At 39.7% G+C, this 20,643-nt stretch overlaps 1 protein-coding gene across 1 annotated transcript in view; it reads left to right on the top strand.

The window, feature by feature from the left end:
- adgrf3b (adhesion G protein-coupled receptor F3b) overlaps window positions 1–20,643 on the top strand; it is a 52,461-nt gene that overhangs the window by 9,332 nt on the left and 22,486 nt on the right. The window contains exons 4-8 of the mRNA XM_030128941.1: window positions 561–716; window positions 2,832–2,984; window positions 3,194–3,255; window positions 3,352–3,410; window positions 11,714–11,838. Coding sequence (XP_029984801.1) covers window positions 561–716; window positions 2,832–2,984; window positions 3,194–3,255; window positions 3,352–3,410; window positions 11,714–11,838 — 555 coding nt within the window. The remainder of the gene's footprint in view (window positions 1–560; window positions 717–2,831; window positions 2,985–3,193; window positions 3,256–3,351; window positions 3,411–11,713; window positions 11,839–20,643) is intronic.

The following is a 20,643-nucleotide window of genomic DNA, read 5'->3' as shown; positions in this document are numbered from 1 at the left end:
CTGCTGCCACAGTTTAGAACTGCTGGCCTCTTCAATTAGTTTGAGGAAATATTAAAGGTTTTCTTAAATGACCTTGGTTTTGCACGGAGCAGTGTTGAGCCCTGCTGTTGCTGCAATCAAATGGTGGAATTTCCTCCACCATTTTCTTGTCCCTCTCATTCCTCTACATCTGGCCAAGATGCAGATTGCCGTGTGTGACATGTTTTTGTTCCACAATCATTTTAGTCATTTTGAGCACACATCCAAGTACCTACAGTTTTAAACACTCAAAATAGAAAGTGTAAGTTAGAAAGTACATGATTTGAGACAGTGTTTGTTGTTGATGTTAGCTAGCTGCACTTCTAATCCAATGCTAGCTAATGGTGCATGATAATTACCCAAATCCTCTACATAGAAATCTGTGTACAAGCCGCTATCATGGATGGACAGGGATGGTTGTTAATGGTAAATGTCAGTAAATGACCAGCTCCCAGTACAAAACACATTCCAACACAAGATATGACTGACAAATCTGATGTATTGAACCTTTAACAGAGTTATTACACTGTAAACTGTTGTAGAGGACATCTACATTGCTGAACTGATGGTGGAGAGCAACGTCACACTCGAAGCAGAGACTATCCTGTCAGTTCTGAATTCAACCACAAACCTCCAAGTGACAGATGCCAACGGAGTCAACCACACAGTGACCCTCTTACAAAGTGAAACATTAGCAGGTATTTTTCCAGAGTTCCTCGTTGTGCTGGAGTTATTCCTACCAGGCCTTTTTTCAGTGTTAGAGGAAAGCAAGTTCAGTGTACAGTGTACAGAAGGGCGTGTCAAATGTGATTTTCAGCAGTCTAAAGGGTTTGAGGTCAGAGTATTTAACAAGAGGGGAAGGTGAAAAACTTTATATCAATAGGAATTTATACAGTAAAGGAATTTATACAGTAAAGGAATGTGGATGTAACCTCTTTGATCTCACCCATTGGTTTGTGGACTTGTCCTGAAGCTGGTGGAGAACATGGGATGAAAGTCTCCAAAATACTGATAAACGTCTGTGTTACTTACACATTATTTTGCATTTGGACTAGCACTTCTCACACTGCCTTCACTCAGACAAATGGACACTTGCTTGCTCAAGGCAATGGCATTACAGACTTTAAAATCTGTTTTTGGAGCTTTCAGATGACTTAAAGTTCATAAAACGGCCATGTTAAGAAATATTTCCACACTTTTTTGTACTTATAGGTGTCTAGGTTAGTTGTCCTGACTATGTTTCTAAATCTTTAACTTTCTTCCATGGCCAGGCAGGTTTGTAGCTGCTCTGAGTTTTAAATGTCCCTAAAACACTGCTAATGGTATCTCTTGGATTGTTAAAATTTCTGGAAATCTTCTTATACCCAAACCACCTCAGACATGATGAAATAATCTCCTCTCAGCTTTTGTGGAAGCTCGTTTGTCTTTCCCATGATTGAAACTCACCTTAAATATCTTCAAGGATGTGATTCATATGTGTGTAACAGCTGAAGCAACTGAATGATCATTACAGAGTTCCCAAAGGCTGAATTGTGTTTGAACGCCACTTTAGGCCATAAAAAAACTCTCAGAACGCTTTAAAGACAACACTATTATATAGGGGTTGAATATTGTGACATGGCTATCTTAAAAACATACTGTAGTACATTAATGCTACATCATGCATTTTCCATGGTGATTTTATATGTATCACTCACCTAATATAGAAGTCATCCAAAGCAGAATCTCAGTCTTTTAAAAAACTTTACCTGACAAATCCTTAAAATCTTTCGGGGGTTGGATATTTCTGATCACAACTGTAATTATCTTGTTAAGGCAGGGGTCTCAAACTCATTTTCTGTCAGGGGCCACATTCAGCCCGATTTGATCTCCAGTGGGTCGCACCAGTAAAATAATAACATAATAATCTATAAATAATGACAACTCCAAATTTTTGTTTGTTTTAGTGCAAAAAAACCTTATTAAATTATGAAAATACTTATGTTTATAAACTATCCAAACAAAAAAGATGTGAATAACCTGAAAAAACTGAAATTTCTTAAGAAAAATAAGTGCAATTTTAACAATAATATACCTCAACTTATCATTTATACAAGTGGATCGGATTTATGGATCGGATAAAAAAAGACACTAAACACTTAGTAACAGGTAGAATATTGTTAAAATTGTGCTTCATTTTCTTTAAACATCTCAGGTTGTTCTTATTTGTTCAGGTTATTCACATTTTATTGTTACAAGATAGTTTGTAAAAGTAAATATTTTCATAATTTAATGTTATTTTTTGCACTAAAATAAAGACAAAAATTTGAAGTTGTCATTATTTACAGGCATAATGTAATATTTTTTCACATCAAACCAATAGAAAATACGGAGTCATTATGTTTTGTAGGTTATTCTGCTGTTATTATTTTACTGTAGATCCTATTGGTCTGTATGTGGAACCTGAACTAAAATGAGTTCCACAGCCTTGACTGTGGAATTTCTACACTTTGCAAATTCATTCCACGGGCCGCATTGGAACCTTTGGGGGGCCGCATTTGGCCCCCGGGCCGCATGTTTGAGACCCCTGTGTTAAGGAGACTAGCCTAAATACTTTTGAATCCTACTTACGGGGACAAAATTCAAAAAATTCAATATTCTTCACTGATCTATCAAGAGAAAAGCTAACACATTCTTTACATTATTCATTAAAAATAGTATTTAAAAAATCTATAAAATAATAAAGCTAAATTCTAAAGAATCAGATTGTATAGACTTCAGGATAGGACTGCTGTAAATCCAATCTTTTCTCTTAATTTTTTATTTCTTGCTAGAGTGCCTCATTATTGGACCTGAAACCACTTGCAACTGTTCTGCCGGGTACATCTGGAGCAACGAAGTATGCTACAATTTCAACTGTTGCAGTGATGCTTCATGCTCAGGAAATGTGTCCTTCATCACACCCCTCTGCATTAGCAAGGTCCCAGGTACAGACTTTAAGAATGACAAATGATCTTCCCAGTATTTCTTACGATTGTTTTCTTGACAATGTGGAGAAAGGTCACAGTGGTCTGAAAGTAAATATTTGTGTGTTGCCTGATTTTATACCCACCTGTATGTTTTTTTTCTGATATGAACAAACAGAATTGTACAACATATCAGATCTGAAACTCATCATAATGTTCATTTTTAATAGTTCGCTTCAATGGATCAGCAACACTAAATACAAGCATGTGGGATGAGACGAAAACTGCAATGGTAAGAAAACAGAACTTTTGTGGAATTCATGTTTAACTACCATTTACACTTTTCGCTACTACATACTAACTCATTTAACTGCATTTTTTTTTAAAGCTTGAGACTGCCTTTAAAGGACTAAATGGATTTGAATCCCTGAACATAACTGCTCAGAGGTATTGTACTTTGTAATAATAATCATTTCCCTATATGATATGTTATGTTACAGTGCATGCCAAAGGCTAACAGGGTACTGTTTTCATTTGTGTGTGGCTTAGTGAAATCCTTAGTTTTTCCTGCATGTAGCAGATGAAATAATGAAATAGGCTAGTGTCCAAAAGTCAACTATTTAAACTGTTATAGCAATGATTCAGAAGTGGAATTGTAATAACTTATCCATAGTTAGAGTGACACCTGCAGTGAACTGTCTATTGTCGGATTCAGACATTCACTATTTTCAGATATGTCCATGCATCTCTTCAAAAAGTTTGTCCATGATTCTATAACCTCTCTAATGTGCTGTGGACAAGGGTGGGGCAACAAGCGCACTGGTCTGCCTGGTAGTTTCTGTTAAGTTATTATAAGGACAGGTAGGTCTGGTAACAACAAGGAACAAACCCAGGAGTAGTAGCAAAAATGTACATTTTTTATTTAACAATATTAATAAAATACATTTTTCAATTCATTTTAAATGAATTCAATTTAAATTCATTTAAAATTTTCAATTCATTTTTTGAGAAAAAGGCTAGTCTACCAAAAACAAAACCCACTGATAAAATATGGTTAAAGCAGGTGTGGATTTAAGCATATAGAAATAACTCTAAACTAAATCACCACAAACCAAAATTATAACAAAACCAAACATTAGTAAAGAAAAACTTAAATCCACATTAAACTCCTAACAAAAATACCCAGTGCTAGTACTTTGAGGGGTTTGATACAGTGCAAAGAAAAAAACAGCTAAAGCTAACACTGTAAAGCACTAAATTAACACCAAATCAACCTATACCCAAAAACTCCACTCACACCCTACAGCTGCACACTACAATTTAAGGCCAAATCGCCAACACTAAACAGTTATCATTAAAATTGGCACAAAATAGTTCAGTGCCGCTCACTATACCCACGCGCCCCTGAGCCAAAGTTTGAGAGCAAATCCACAAGCAATTGAGAGCAATGCTGAACAGTGGCAGCCCACTGAAAAACCATAAATGCACCCTGAAAGCAATTGCATAATATAAAGGATTTACCGGAACACTCGACCATGGCTTCACAGAGGCTTGGGGCATCTTCACAGGAGCAAGCGGTAGCAGTTCATACTCCTTCCCAACACCTTAACTCGAAAGTAAAATAAATCAGGGAAGCGATTGATTTAGCATTAAACAAAACACATTAAACATTGGGGATGCAATGGTACATGGTATGGCTCATTTGTCATTTAAAAATGACATTTCCAGACAACTCGAGTTTATATTAGAGCTTTGCAAGACGACTGACTTACAGATTTCTGTCACTGGTTGGAGCTGAACGCAGAGCCCGGCTACAGCCAAGGCCGCCTTAATGCACGGGCTAACCGGGGCTGAAGCCCAGGGGCCTACTGACTTAAGGGGCCTATCATTTTTACGTACTCCATAAGCATAAAAACTAATATCGATTTGTAATTTGTCAGTTTTCCTGTCTATCTTTTTATACGTACTGTTCGCACGTCTGAAGCTGCATATTGATCCCAATTGGTAAGCCCAGCCCCGCCCCCATGTGTCAAGAGGTCAGTTCAGTTACAAAATGTCGGGGAAGAAGAAATTTGAGAGCGGTGCCCATGAAAGAAAACTGGCACGAGAAAAGCATGATCGAGAGTCAGAATTATTAAAGACCATGCCAAAGCTGACAGGGTTCTTTAAATCAACCTCGGATGACAGCGGAGAAGGCCCCCAAATGAAACCAGTGGAGGAAGCAGCTGAGCCAGGGCCCATGCAGGTGGAGTTAACAGCCACAGAGGGGGAGAAGGAGGGGGAGACAGAAGCATCAGGGCGGGGGAGGAGAGCCAGATGAGCCTTTCAGCAGTGACCCGGGTCGTTGGGGAAACAACTTTGACCAGCAACAGGTACGCGCATACTGGGTGAAAATGGGACCAGAGGCGAGCCAAAATCCAGACACTGTGTGCATCAGAGAGTGTATACAAGCATCAGAGACGGGATTGTTCTAGAACTCATTTCAGCCGCAAACTAAATAACGGAGAGTGTGTTAGTAGAGAATGGCTGTTATTCACCATCAGCAGGCAGTGTGTTTTGTTTTGCATGCAAGATATTTGGTGAGAAAAATGAAAAGTCGGTATTTGCTAATGGGGGATATTCAGATTGGAAACATGCAGGTGATCGCACAGCAGAACACGAAACTGGTGACACCCACAGAAAGGCCATGATCGCTTATATCAATCAAGCAGCTGGCCGTGGGACAGTGGACTCAGAACTAAAAAAACAGTTGGATGAGTGTGAGTATTGGACACAGGTTCTACAGAGGGTTGTTGCTGTTGTGAAGTATTTAGCTGAGCGTGGGCTAGCTTTCAAGAGTGATAGCCACAGGTTTGGAGACACCAACAATGGAAATGATTTGGGCAGTATGGAACTGACTAGCCAGTTTGATCCTTTTTTAAAGGCTCATTTTGAAAAATATGGAAACGCTGGCAGAGGAACTCCATCCAACCTTTCTCTAAATGTGTGTGAGGAATTCATACAGCTGATGGCACAGAAGGTGCTGGATGAAAATATCAGTCGAGTGAAAGTTGCAAAGTATTTTGCTTTCAGTGTGGACCCCACACCAGATATTCCACATTTGGACCAGCTGACTTTCATTCTGTGCTATGTATCGCCAGAGGGCTGTATAGAAGAGCACTTTGTAAAGTTCCTCCCCATTGAAAGCCATACAGGAGAAGCACTTTATCTCCATGTCACTGTCCATGGTGCTGTGTGTGTTTGTGTGAGCTGGGGGGGGGGGGGGTGAGTTTACGCCTATGTGCAGGTGCATGGGTTCTCAGGCTTTATAGTTTGATCTGTTGCTGCTGTTAAATAATTGTTTTTCCTGACAGTTGATGGTTGGTGACAATAATTTTTATCATGAAGTCAAACTTCCATCCATCTTGGTTACAATCTACTCGCTGTTGTAGATTACCAAGATATTACATTTTATAATGAGGCTTGGTAATTTTGAAGGATGGGACAGGGGGGCCTACAACGCCTCCCTCAGCCCCGGGGCCTACCATTAGGTTAAGGTGGCCCTGGCTACAGCAGTACATTACGTGCGGAGCCGGACACAGTGAGCCTTGGCACCAGCCGCACGGCGGACTCTGGCCTGAGCTGGAAGTGGCGTGAGCTGGACACGGTGCGAGCTGGACATGGCGCGAGCCGTGAGCTGGAAGTGGCGGACCCTGGCTCGAGTCGGACGCAGAGCACAGCCCTTCTACTTCAAACTACCCTTCTCAATATTAACATTAGTAAAATCTCCTCTGTTGTCGCCATGTTTCTTATTATTGACTTTTTTCTTCTCAAAAAACTTTACTCTTCTTCATGGTATTCAGCCAGTATGGTAATTACGAGTGGCGCCCTCTGGTGGATTGATTGAGAAACGCTCATGCCAACGTACAGGAGGCACGACAATGTTAGAAACTCACAAACCTATTTACGTACGTAAAGGAACATAAATGAACCCCAAGGCTCTCCATTAGCTCCCAGTTATGTTCTGGTGCACAACCGGGCTCTAGCCGGGCTTTGCATCTGTCCTGTACTGAACCGTGACTCAAGAACACATACATACAGAACTGTGGATAACCTGTACCATTGTATCCCTATTAAACAAGAACTACTTACATGCTCCACAAGACATGGCAGCCAGTAACCCCAAACCCACTAGATGCTCAGTGTGCACACCTTAAATACATTGACTAATCAGTAGAAGTAGGATGTAGGAAATACCACCCCAGTAGGAAATACCACCACTAGCCGAAAACACACAATACTACCCGGTTACAATTCATTCAAACACAGTATCAATGGAACCGCTAAAATGGAATTTCCTCAGATTTGGCAGAAACACTTGGCCATTTTAGTATCCAAAAATCAACATGGTTAGAATAGAATAGAATAGAATAGAATAGAATAGAATAGAATAGAATAGATCGGATCACAAAACATGTTTTTGACTAGAACTCAAGATTTAAGATGCAATGGACATGCTCACCATACTCTTCAGGTGGTACACTGACTGTGGATAACGCCACTGAAGAAAATCCTGACTACCCCTTTAACACTAATAACTCTTTCAAATTAAAGGTCATCTAGTGTTTCAGTAGACAGACCTCCAGTTCATAACAGGGCTTTCATTTTGAACCATAGAAGAAGTGAGAAGCAGAGAAGTGTTTGGAAACCTCTCTATAATATTTTTCAATATTTAGATAAAAATTTCTCTGCACACTCAGTTTACGTTGCCATTTGGGTGCATCTTTCATTTATCTTCTGGGAGACAATGTCTTTTGATAAAATAAATGAGGTGCAATACAGCAAGTGTTTTAGTTACCATGTTCTATAATCTACAAAGTTTGAGTGACAAGCTATACATTAAGTACCAAAAGGCAACTTGACGGTGAAACCAGTGCTAAACTATCTTAAAATGTAATATGTCCAAGGGCCACTATAAGTTAACTTTTTAAAAAATCCTGTCTTCCACACTTCCATAGAACCGTTGAAATCTCTATAAATATCTTTTTCTGACAGACAACATTACAGTAGTTGTCATTCATAAGTTATACAAGTCTACTTCATTATTTGGTCACAAAAATGGTTGTGTTACACAAAATTATTTTTTGTCACTAAGCAAGCATTTAGCATATGCATTAGCATCATTTCCCCTCACACTCCATCCTGTCATCCAAATATGAGCACCAAAAAAGCCAAGACAGTTTCAGTCAAAGTAATGTTCCAGCTCTTACACGCTGTAAAAAAAAAATTCTGTAAGAAAACGGTAATATTCTGCCAAAAAAATACTGTTAAATAACGGAAAATAACCATCTCATAAAAATATGGAAAATTTCCATAATTAAAATACAGTTTTTTGCCTGAACGTTATATGAGATTTTGCATATTTTTTGACTTTTTAATGTTTAATAAAGAATATTTACATGTATTAAAACACTCAAATTACCTATAAATATGGATGAACATTGTTATAAAACAAATAATAGGGCTTAAAATTGCAGAAAAGTTCTGTTATTAGTTGGTGTTTATCACATAATTTTATGATAAAAACTTGTGTATCAATTAATATTTGATGTAGTAAAATGATATACTACACATAAAAACATTTGATTTATCTGTCAAAACCTGTCAATTAACTGGTAATAAACTAATTGTCTGGATTTAAATTTCAACAATTTACTGTTAATTTAAGATCATATAAAGTATAAACATTATGTTTATAGATTACTTCACATTCAATCATGTGGCTTTTTTGGATTACTTCTTTTAACAGAAGGACAATTTTGACATATAGTCACACAGGCTGTAGAACAATAACACATCAACCACAGTGCAATTCAAATAGCACAAGATGTGCTTTTAATTTGGCAAGTTCAGTGTTTGATATTGAAAAGAACTTGATTATCTTGGATGAACAGGAAAGGCATTGTTCAGCCTATGGCTTTCACTCATGGTGCGCCTGAACAAAAATACAAAAACAAACACAAAAAGGCCAATAAACATTACCATACACGTATTAACCCCAAATTTACACTAACACCACAACCCTGCTTGAACCCCTGCACATAAAAAGAACACGTAATCAACAACATGCCCAATACCCACAATGCAATGCGGCAAACATACCACAACATTATCTTTACTTTTAAAAACTGTCATAATACAAATAACCAACCATTTATAGTTACAATATCCTACTGCTAATTTAAGAATTTGTGAAGTGTTGTTGTTGAATGACATATACTTTTCAATGAGACTAAGTTGTACAATCCACTGATAACAACTGTATTTTGACAGTTTATCAGTGTTTATGTGTTATACATTCACAAAAATACATTTATTCAACATTTTTGTTCTGAAACCTCCCATAATCACACAAGATATTTATCAATTAACAAACAAGTCTTGTTAAACTTACAGAACAAATACTTCTTTTACAGTTAATTGACAGTAATTTTATCTCGTTTTTTTTTTTTTTTTTTTTTTTTTTTTTACAGTATTAAGCTTTAAATTAACAGTTTAATCTTATAAATAAAAAAGAAAAATTTGTGAAATTATGATACATTTGCAAATGTATTTTAACTGTAAATTTCTGTGAAAAAAGAAAACATTTCTTTTAAAAAATGGAAATTTTAGGGTTATTCACAGTTACCGTTTTTTTCATGTTATTTTACATTTGACATGTAAAATCACAGTCTATTTTTGTAATTTCATTGATATTTTCCTGCATCTGATATTTTCCTAAACTACATGAAAGATCTGTAAAATAAACAGTGAAAATTGTGTTAAATTACAGATTTTTTTTTTTTTTACAGTGCAGCTGTGGCCAGCAGTTTTGGGAATGATGCAAATGGATTCTTTGTATAAATGCGATTTATTTGTCCGTAAAAGCTTTTGAAATCTGCATAACATTTTTTAAGTGTTCTTCAGTGTACCTCAGAAACATAAAAACATAAAACACAACAAGGAAATTTTGTGATAACAATACTTGTGTTAAACTTTTGGCCATGACTGTAAACCTAAATCCTCCTTGAATTTAGATGTGATATTCATTATCCATCCAGTATTTCACTCGTCCATCAAAGACTAATTGCATTCCCTTGCAACACAGAGTCAAGACTCGGATTACATAATTTCTTTACATTTACCTACTAAACATAATTGGATTAGCAGTTCATTTGCAGTATGAACTCAGGGTTGGAGAGCAGGGGCTTGTTTCCCAGTTAACTAGCAAGTGCAACCTTAGCATACCTTTTAATGCAAATAGCGAGCTAACGATGGCGTAACGAACACAGAGGCTTCACAAACACAAAATCAGTTTCTGGGCTGGTTGCATTTGTTAATGTTGAATAGCTCCCACTGTTTCCGCTTCCATTTCAAGGAGATAAATTTATGACAAGAGTCCATATGTTGTTCTAATTTTACATTATTTGGAATTCGATGGAATTCACCATAACCGAGGACAATTTTATTAAAGCCAATTCTTTGCTTTGGTTCCAAAAGTATTCATTTTGTATTCATTTTATTAATGTATGATAAAAACCAATACAGTTTTATGTGATTTGAAGCATTCATAATGTTGATTTTGATTGGCTTCGCCCCATTGAACCCCTATTGGACCCCACCATTCTCCTGTCCCCTCAGCATTATGGTTTGAATGAATAATTATTATATTCACACATACTGTAGCCTTCCAGGTTATTCCACACTGGTGACTTTATTAACAAAACTAAAAGGTTACTTCTTGGCCGTAACCATGCCGAACAACAGGACAAAAAGACTGAATAAAAAACTTAACCTTGCTCCATTCTTTCATCCACTCACTCACCACACTCATACCTTATCATGCACACACACACACACACACACACACACACACACACACACACATGCACGCACACACACACACACCGGTCCACTGGCTCTGCCCCAGTATCGCTCTCACTCATTCACCCATCTCTCAAAGCCACACACATGCTGTCCTCTGTTGTACTATGTCCTGAGGTAATCTATATCCATAAATTGATGCGGATAATTAAATTTAGTGAGCGAATCAATCCTCCCACAATAAATTTGTTTTTGCCGGTGCAAAAATGTCCTGGGGAAAAATCTGATATCATCAAAGATATTATCAAACTTCTATAAAAAATCTTCTTTTTCAAATATAAATAATATATTAATAGAAATACTTTACAGAAATAAAGTGAAATGAAGCTACAAGAATATATCCTCATTCTAACCTCAGATGTTCTGATGAAAATCAGCCCTGTAATGAGGCACTTAACAACAAATTTTAATCAACTAGCCCAGAAAAGGGATAACGGATTTTGCGCTGCATTGGGGTTAATGAATTACTGAGCAAGCCCAGAAACAGGATAAGGCAAAATGCATAATATGGAAGCCTTTTGCATTGCGGTCAACAATTTAATGAGTGAGCACAGAAACAAGCCCCCGGTTCCTACATAAACTTGCTGAACACAAATCAAATATGCTGTTCATGAGTCTAAGCACTCATGAGCATCGTAAATGATTTGTGTTGATTGGATTTCTTTCTCTAAATGCAATACATTGAGTCAGAAATTAGGCATGCAGCCTCATTTGACACCAGGCAGTCTGATTTTAGAACCTAGTGTTCTAAAAATCCCAATTTAGATCATGGAGCCATATTATGATGCTGTCTAACCTCGACTGAGAGTGTGTTTTATCAAGTGTATGGTATCTTTTAAATGTTACAGGTTAGACGCCACCATTGTTGACTTTGAGACAGCGGTCAGTGTCAAATTTGAGACCTCCAAACTTCTGGGCATAGTGTCAAAACTGGAAAGTGACCTTAAAGCTGTACTTCATATTGACACTACAGGTTAGTACAAATAATTCTGCTTTTATTTTTAACTTTTCAGGTATATGCTTTTCATGCTGTATTTTTAAGGTACATCCACTCATCTACAATGTTTGGCCATTTGTCTGTCCATTATATGAGTTGGTGGTAAAGTATAATCAAACCAGATGACTTTTGACTGAGATCTATTTTTTCCCTCCATGTCAGTAAATTGTAATTTTTCAGAATGTAGTAATTAGGGATGTAAAGGTACAGGTCATCCACAGTTCAGTATGCATTGTGGTTCTTGAGTCACGGTTTGGGTCAGATGCAGAGCCCAGCTGTGCACCGAAACATAACTGGGAGCTGATGGAGAGCCTTAAAGGTGTTAAAGACTTTTGTGACAAATTTTTCATCAAATCTGTAAAACCTAAGGATCACGAATCTGTAAGTCTTTCTGTGATTATTCACCTGAATCTCTTGCATTGCGGTGAACAATTTTGAAGTGCCATCCACCATAAACAAACCTCATGTGTTTACATTCAGAGCTGGAAGGTATAACTCAGGCATCTTCTGAATTTTTTTGTCGCGACGTGCATTGTGGGAAATGGAGGTGCCGCTGCAGACGGCTTTGTGAACCTCCCTAAGGCGGCAGCGCACACACGGAGTTTGTTTATAGTGGATGACACTTCAAAATTGTTCACCATAATGCAAGAGATTCAGGTGAGTAATCACAGAAAGACTTACAGATTCGTGATACTTAGGCTATGACTGAGGTTTTGCAGATTTGATGAAAAAATCATTACGAAAGTCTACCACACCTTTAAGGCTCATTGATGTTTGCTTTATGTACATAAATAGGTACATCTGTTTCTAATGTTGTCATGCGTCACTGGCTTCATACTTCCTATACGTAGGAATGAGCGTTTCACAATCGATCCACCAGAGGGCGCTGCTCTTAATTGCCATACTGGCTGAACACCATGAAGAAGAGTAAAGTTTTTTGAGAAGAAGAAAGTCAATAACAAACATGGCAACAACAGAGGAGGTTTTACTAGTGTGGATGTTAATGTTAATATTGAGAAGGGCTGTGCTCTGCGTCTGAGTTGGCCAGGGTCCACCGCTTCCAGCTCATGGCTTGGTTAATATTGTGAAGTGTAGTTGTCATAAATATGTCAGTAGTTTTTCACCAACCCAAACAGTCGCTCTTTGGAAAATTCTGCTATTTATGGAAATTATTCTCTTCAAATCTCAACACTGCCTCCATGGTTCCCAGTGATACTGCTTCGTATTCTCCATCTGGGTACGGATCTGCAAGTTCCCGGAAAACATACAGAAGTACATACAGAATCTACGCAGGGACAGACAGAACGTGTCATCCGTATCCATCTCCGTCTTTAACATATAGCATAAATGAGCTGTTACTCAGAACTGGATTCGAGTTCTGTTTAAAGCCTCAGTCCCAAAGCTTCTTATGAACAATGGGTTCGTACAAATCTCCCGGTTTGTACAAGTTCTGGAGTTCGTAGACACTCATGGTGGGAGCAGTAGTTTCTTATGGCTGTCTTATGAAGTCAGAACGGATGCCGTTCAAAACGCAAGAGCATCTTGAGGCCTCCTAGAGAAAATGATGTGATTTTCTGTCGTATGAACACCGTACAGTTGTCACAGTCTTCGTAAAGGTGCCTTGGGACCTTCCTACATCACACCTACGGCCACTTCTATTGTGCTGTCTGCGTGTGGGTTCTTTATACTAAAATAACGACACCATATATTGTAGTCTCTGAACATTTACTCTAAAGATGCATGTTGGCATGCTACAGGTGGACACATGTCAGGCTCTTCAACAACCCGGAACTACCCCGCATTCACCTGTCTCTGACATCATCATATCAACCAATACCATTATACCACATCCCCCCTTCTTTAGGTTTAGAACTTACCCTTAGCTGCAGTTACTTTAACCTTTGCTCAGGCTTCAATACCAATCAATAAACATCCTTTGTATAATCAACAAAACAGTACTTACTCAGTTCTTGATATCATTGTCTCCGTATTTCACATAACACATTAATAGCTGAATCTTAAGTGCTGTTAACATGTAAATAAACTGCATCATCATTGATCAATTTCCACATCTCCATAACTCATATGAAAACATTGTCATTAGACATGTATAACATTGTAACTAGACATGTACAGTATACACTCCTGCTCCTTCATTTGTTTTTTTTCTTTTTCAAAGACTGTCTTTACAGGTTGACGAGACTTGGTTGTTGGTCTACGCCTGGTTCCCCGCCTGATACTATACTGTCAAATTGTAACTAAGTGATGAACACGAAGAAACTTCTTCAGAGTCAAAGATGAGCCGAGTCAATCAGTCTTCAGAGCCGTACATGTGTTTATTAGCAAATGCAGGTTAAAACACACGGAGACACACCCGGGGTTGGTCTGAAGGGCAGCTGAAAATTCCCCATCTTTTATACCTTGTTTCAGGCTCGGGGCATGATTTCCCGCAAACCTGGGCCCCTCCTTTCAAAATCCCCTTTTCCCAGCCTCAATTTCTATTAATTAGTAATGTTCAGAAATAACCATGACAGGTGTCCTTGACCATTGTTTTTTATATATGTTTCTTAAGCCAGGCCCTCGTTACCACCCTGGGAACCTGACTCAGCGTCCTGTCCCAGCATCAGTTGGTCTCCATCTGTTGCCTTTTAATACATTTGGGATACTGGTTGGAGCCACCAGTCTCCATTTAGACTGTCACCTGGGACCTGAGAATGCACTGTTCATGTTCCTATTAAAACAATGTGTGGCACACCCTTGTGCTGGGAAGTACCTTTATCCCCTTTCTACACAGCCCCTATGCTTGGAAAGTTCCGTCTACTTGTGTCTCAAACCCTTCTCCTGATTAGGCCCTGCTTGTGTCTTTTCTCATCAAGGTCAAGCTTGTGCAGCTCCTTTACTTCCCTGCCTGACCTCATTCTCTTGACGCCAGCTTCATTCTGATGTTTAGCTGGTGACACAGTCTCTTGCATAGTCTCTCAGGGAGCCTCACTCTAAGGTTCAGATTGGAATGGGGACCGAATGTAGTCTGTTCCTCCTGAATGCTCCTTGTGGTCCACTGACCAAGTAGGACCATGGTGAATGATGTTTAGATATCACAGTCTCTTCAGTTTTTGCATCAGAGATCCACACAGAATCTCCAGGTGAGAGCTCTCGGAGGTCTCTCATTCTGTGTCTAAGATCTCTGTGTCTCTAGCCTCCTTTTCTTGTTGCTCCCTCTCCTGGTGCTGGAGAGCTCGAAGGCCTGGCAGAACTGGCTGTAAAGTCTCTGGGAAGGTTGGCAGTGGGGTGCAAAGGTGACATCCCATGAGCAGCTGGGCTGGGCAGTAGCCACTGCTCAGAAGTGTGGCTCTGTAGGCCAGTAAAGCATGGTAAGGATTGTTGAAGAAAAATCACAAAACGTGGTTCAAAGTTTGCTGCGATGAGTGTAGCTTTATTTAGTGTTCCGGAGCACGGTGAGAGTACCGATGCAGACAGAGTCTGTTTCAGTAGTCTGACCCCGAATCTACGTTTTCAGCTGGTATTTATACAGTTACTTCAAAGCAGTCAATAGAAAAACAAAAGACAAACAAAGAAATAAAGAAAAAACTGGGGGTTGTATCACAAGGAGGGAGCCAAGGGAATTTACATTCAAGGAAAAAGGGGAGGGGGTTCGCACTCCAGGAAGGGGGTTTCACACCAGGGGAAAGGAGGGTAAGTCTCTCAGACCTGGCGGAGGCATCTTAACATATAGTCAAAACATCACTGGTTAATGCTAAAGAGGTTAGCTCAACAGGGGACATGAAACAAAAGGGTGCCGTCTGTGCTCTCAAACAATTAGGGTGCCGTCTGCATTCACAAATCACAAATTTTCTTCCTCAATCCACACTTTTTTTTTTTTTTTTTTTTTTAAATCTCCTATTCAGACATCGTCAATCTCAATCTGATACAAAAAATCATGGCTTTCTTCTTCTACTGGAGGGGTGGGTTGAGTTGTATTGGTATACATAATTGTAGTGATTGGTTTTGTAACAATTGATATACAAATGGTTTTGAGGCAGGTGATCAGAAGAATAATTGTTGTTAGGGTTCCAAAACCAAGTAAGACAAATTCAAAAATGACGTAACCCAATGCCCCTAACTTCTGTTTAAGCCAGTCAAATAAACCAGTGATGTCAGGGTTACGTAGTGTCTTGACAATATCATGCATGTGGTTAGTTATTTCTTGTATGGTGGAGTTGTGATCGGGTATAAAGGTACAACATTCAGTCCCAATAACAGCACACGTTCCTCCTTGTGAGGCCAGTAAGTAATCCAATGCAGCGCGGTTTTGTAAAGTCATCATTCGAACAGCAGTCATTTCTTGTGAGAGCAAAGACATGCCTTTTGCGGTGGAGTTTGCAAGGTCCTCTATTGCATGAGAAAGGTCTCTTATTTGATCCAAGGCTGCCATGACTCCATAATTTGGAATGAGTGCACCAAAAAGTCTAGTCCATGGTGTTTGTTTGTGTGTGTATAAGTCTCTCTTTACTATGTGAACTTCAGGTGGCACGTTAAGGACTCTCATTGCTGGTATTACATGACCCAATCCACATATCCCAGACCACCCCTGTGGTAAAAATTCATATGCTGTCATGCCACAAATCCAGTACATCCCTTTTGGTAAAGGAAAAGAACAATGATTTATCAGTCTAGCAAAATGGATATAATCATCAGCAGGAGTAGATGTTGTTTGTTGTATTAGAGACACAGTTTCTTGAACCTTAAACAGTTTTTCTGGTGAGGAGTATGTAGAGTCACAATTAGATATTCCTAAGTGAATGTTCCCTTTACCTACAACACACCATTTCAATGTCTGTGGAATTATTGTGAGGGTGATGGGATTAGGAGTGTTGCAGGAATAACAGCTGTCGTACATTTGATTGCAGTGTATTTTTCTGGTTGGGGGTGGTTTGGGACAAGTACAGTGTTCATAGGTGGAGTTAAAATGTAGTATATGGCAAGTGTCACAGGGGGTAATGGGTACAGCCATTAAAGGGAGTCCTTCACTTGTACTGTGTGGGATGAATCCGCATACATAGCAGTTCTTGGGGTGTGGGCTATTATCAGCCACCAATTTTGCTAACTGAAGAAATGTGTTCGTTGAAGGTTGTGGTTCATGTTCATTTGATGTCTCTCTGTTCTGGTACCCCAAAAGGTCCCGTTTGTGGTGTCTATAATTTTCCTTGTTTGTCTTGTAAAATCCATACAGGAATGTGTTTTTGCATTAATCCATTCAGACTTTTTCTCCATAGTTGTATTTGTAGTTGGTTTTGTGAGTGTTGGTCATCTACTTCTGGGTCTCCGGTGCCAGCGTTGTTCCTCTGCTCCTCTGTCTGTAGCAGATGTTGGTCAGCTTCTTCTGGGACTCCGGTGCCAGCGTTGTCCTTCAGGGGAGGAGGATTCTTCCAGGGATACAGATGACATTCTATGGTACCGTAGGTGATGAAGATGTAGGCCCACAGGATGTAGAGGGGTTTCGCTGGTCTGTGTGACATGTTGGAGGAGGCGTCTTCTTGCAGTGTGATGCGTGGACCCAAGTGAGACGACCCTCACACTTGACGGCTGTATTGGTGGTCAGCAAAACGTGTTGTGGTTTGGACCAGCGGGGTTTCAGGGCGTTTTTCCGCTGGAATTCTCTGATGCAAACCCAGTCTCCCGGTTGGATGTCGTGGCACTGCTGGTCACTTAGAGGAGACTGAACTGCTTTTACTCGTCTGTGGATTGACTGAACAGTAGAGGTTAGAGCAGAGCAAAATGAGATCATAGACTCATTCATAGCATGAAGATCCATTTTCTCCATACATAGTACTGGACTACTAGGTATTGTCATTGGTCTGCCCGTAATAATCTCATGAGGTGTGAGTCTGTGTTTCCTGATGGGAGTGGACCTCATAGACATTAGGGCTAGGGGCAAGAGCATTGTCCATTTCAGGCCTGTTTCAGCACACAGTTTTGCTAGTTTGTTTTTTAGAATATCGTTATGTCTCTCAACTAGCCCTGCAGACTGTGGGTGGTACGGACAATGAAGTTTTTGCTTAATTCTTAGTGATTTACAGAGTTCAGTCATTATTTGTCCAGTGAAGTGGCGGCCTCTGTCAGAATTGATGCTCTGAGGAATGCCAAATCGTGGGATAATGTCTTTCAGCAGGCATTTTGCTACAGAAATAGAGTCAGCCTTCTTACAAGGCCGGGCTTCTGGCCAGTTGGAAAACATATCAATACACACAAGAACATTGTCATATCCATCACATTTTGGCATATGAATAAAGTCTATTTGTAGAGCTTCAAAAGGTCCTCGGGGGGAAGGATGTGTCGACAGTGTTGTCTGTACTGTCTTCCCTGGATTGTGTTGTTGACAGATCAGACATTGTTCGCAGTGTTTTTGGGCATAGGATGTAAATCCTGGAGCATACCAGTCTTTCAACACTATTTGACACATCCCCCCTTTGCCTACATGTGATAATCCATGTGACATGCGTGCTAGCCACGGATACAGGGATGTAGGAGCCACGACGCGGCCGTCATCGTGGACCCACAAATTATTTACATATTTACATCCATGGGAAAGCCATAACCTATGTTCCTTCACATCAGTGGTCTCTTGTAGGAGAGCCACATCATTAGGAGAAGCAAGGTTATTAGCAGGTAAGGAAAGACAAAGCTTTACATGGACAGAAACATCAAGTTTGGCAGCTGCTTTGGCCGCATGGTCAGCCAAAGCATTGCCTCGTGAAACAGGATCACTTAATTTGGTGTGAGCCTCACATTTAACAACAGCAATAGATGAAGGTAGTTGACATGCTTCTAACAATTCACCAATCAGTTTGCCATGTTTAACCGGCATTCCCGAGGATGTGATGAATCCTCAGTTTGCCCACAGTGTACCAAAATCATGTAAACATCCAAAAGCATATCTGGAATCTGTATAAATGGTAACAGTTTTACCTTTTGCAAGATGACAGGCTCTCATCAATGCGTATAACTCAGCTACTTGGGCGGAGCTTGAGGGTGGCAGGGCGGCGCTTTCAACAATTGAAAAATTATCACAAATTGCATACCCGGCATGTGGCACTCCATTTTCCCTGTATGCTGAGCATCAGTATAGAAAACAAGATCGGCGTTGGTTAGAGGAGTTTCAGAAAGGTCAAAACGAGGTTTAGATGAGTAAGAGATTACTTCCATGCAATTATGGGGTTCACCATCCACTTCTGTGGACAGTAAAGTAGCAGGGTTAAGAATGGAACATCTTTTGAGTGTTATGTGGGGAGCGGTAAGTGTTAGTACATATTTTGCTTCTCTGTTCTCGGTTACATGTCTGTGTGTCTCTCTTGTGATCAGACTGAGAGCATCATGTGGAATCATGACAGTGAGTTGGGAACCTAGGACAATATCAGAAGATTTGTCAACTGCAAGAGCAGCTGCAGCTACGGCTTTTAGGCATGGTGGAAGTCCTCTCTCTACTGGGTCTAGTCTGGAGGAGAAATAAGCAACAGGTCTGTAAGAAGAGTTGTGTCGTTGAGTAAGGACAGATTGTGCAAATCCACATTTCTCATGTACAAAGAGCATGAAAGGTTGGTTATAGTCAGGAAGTCCTAAAGCAGGGGCTGACAATAATGCTTGTTTTAGTTTGTCAAAAGATTCATTAGCTTGTGATGACCATGTAAGGGGCTGTGTACAGGTTGTGGGTTTGGAAATATCTTGGAGGGGTGCTGCAAGTGACGCATAATCAATTATCCATTGTCTACAATAACCTGTCATTCCTAAAAATGTCTTCATTTGTGACATATTTGTGGGTTTTGGCACTTCTAATGTGGCTTTTATTCTAGAAGGGGTAAGAACTCTTGTGGAACCAGATAAAGTATGTCCCAAATACTGGACTACTTTCTGGCATAACTGGGCTTTCTTTAGTGAAGCCTTGTGGCCTTTCTCTGCTAAAGCTTGGAGGAGGACAACAGTGTCAGTCTCACAAGCAGAGGCAGTTGGAGAAGCTAAAAGCAGGTCATCTACATATTGTATCAAAGTAGAACCTCCTGGGAATGAGACATCTTTGAGGTCCCTATGTAAAGCACGAGAAAATATGGTAGGTGACTCAGTGTAACCCTGGGGTAACCTGGTGAATGTATATTGTTGTCCTTCATAAGTGAATGCAAACAAATACTGACTATCTGTATGTAGGGGAACAGAAAAGAAAGCACTGCAGAGGTCAAGTACAGTATAATGGCTTGAGTTGACAGGTATTGAAGACAATACAGTTGCAGGATTTGGAACTAAAGGGAAACGTGGAAGCACTACCTCTTTGATAGCTCGTAGGTCTTGTACAAATCTGTATTCTGGTTTGCTTGGCTTTCTAACTGGGAGTATGGGAGTATTACATGGACTGTTGCATGGCACAATAATTCCTTGATCTAATAAGGATTGAATCACTGGACGTATGCCTTCTCTCTTCTCCTGGGAAAGCGGATATTGTGGGATTCTAGGCAAGGAAGCATTTTGTTTTAGCAATATCTGAGCTGGTTCTGCAGTTTTTATCAATCCAACATCATTAGAGGAAGTGGCCCATACTGAATGGGGCACACAGGACACTATTCTATCGTGAACTTGTCTTTCTTTTACACTCACAGGTTGTTGTTGATCCACCAGAGTTGCTAACACTGCTGTTACATTGTCCTGGTTGGTCTCCAAAAAGATACCGTCTGATGTACAATAGATGGTACAGTTTAGTTTACATAACAAGTCATGTCCTAGTAGATTAACAGGAGT

Source organism: Sphaeramia orbicularis, chromosome 24 (genome assembly GCF_902148855.1).
Source record: "Sphaeramia orbicularis chromosome 24, fSphaOr1.1, whole genome shotgun sequence".
Taxonomy (NCBI): Eukaryota; Metazoa; Chordata; class Actinopteri; order Kurtiformes; family Apogonidae; genus Sphaeramia; species Sphaeramia orbicularis.
This window is presented reverse-complemented; position numbering and strand designations above follow the sequence as displayed.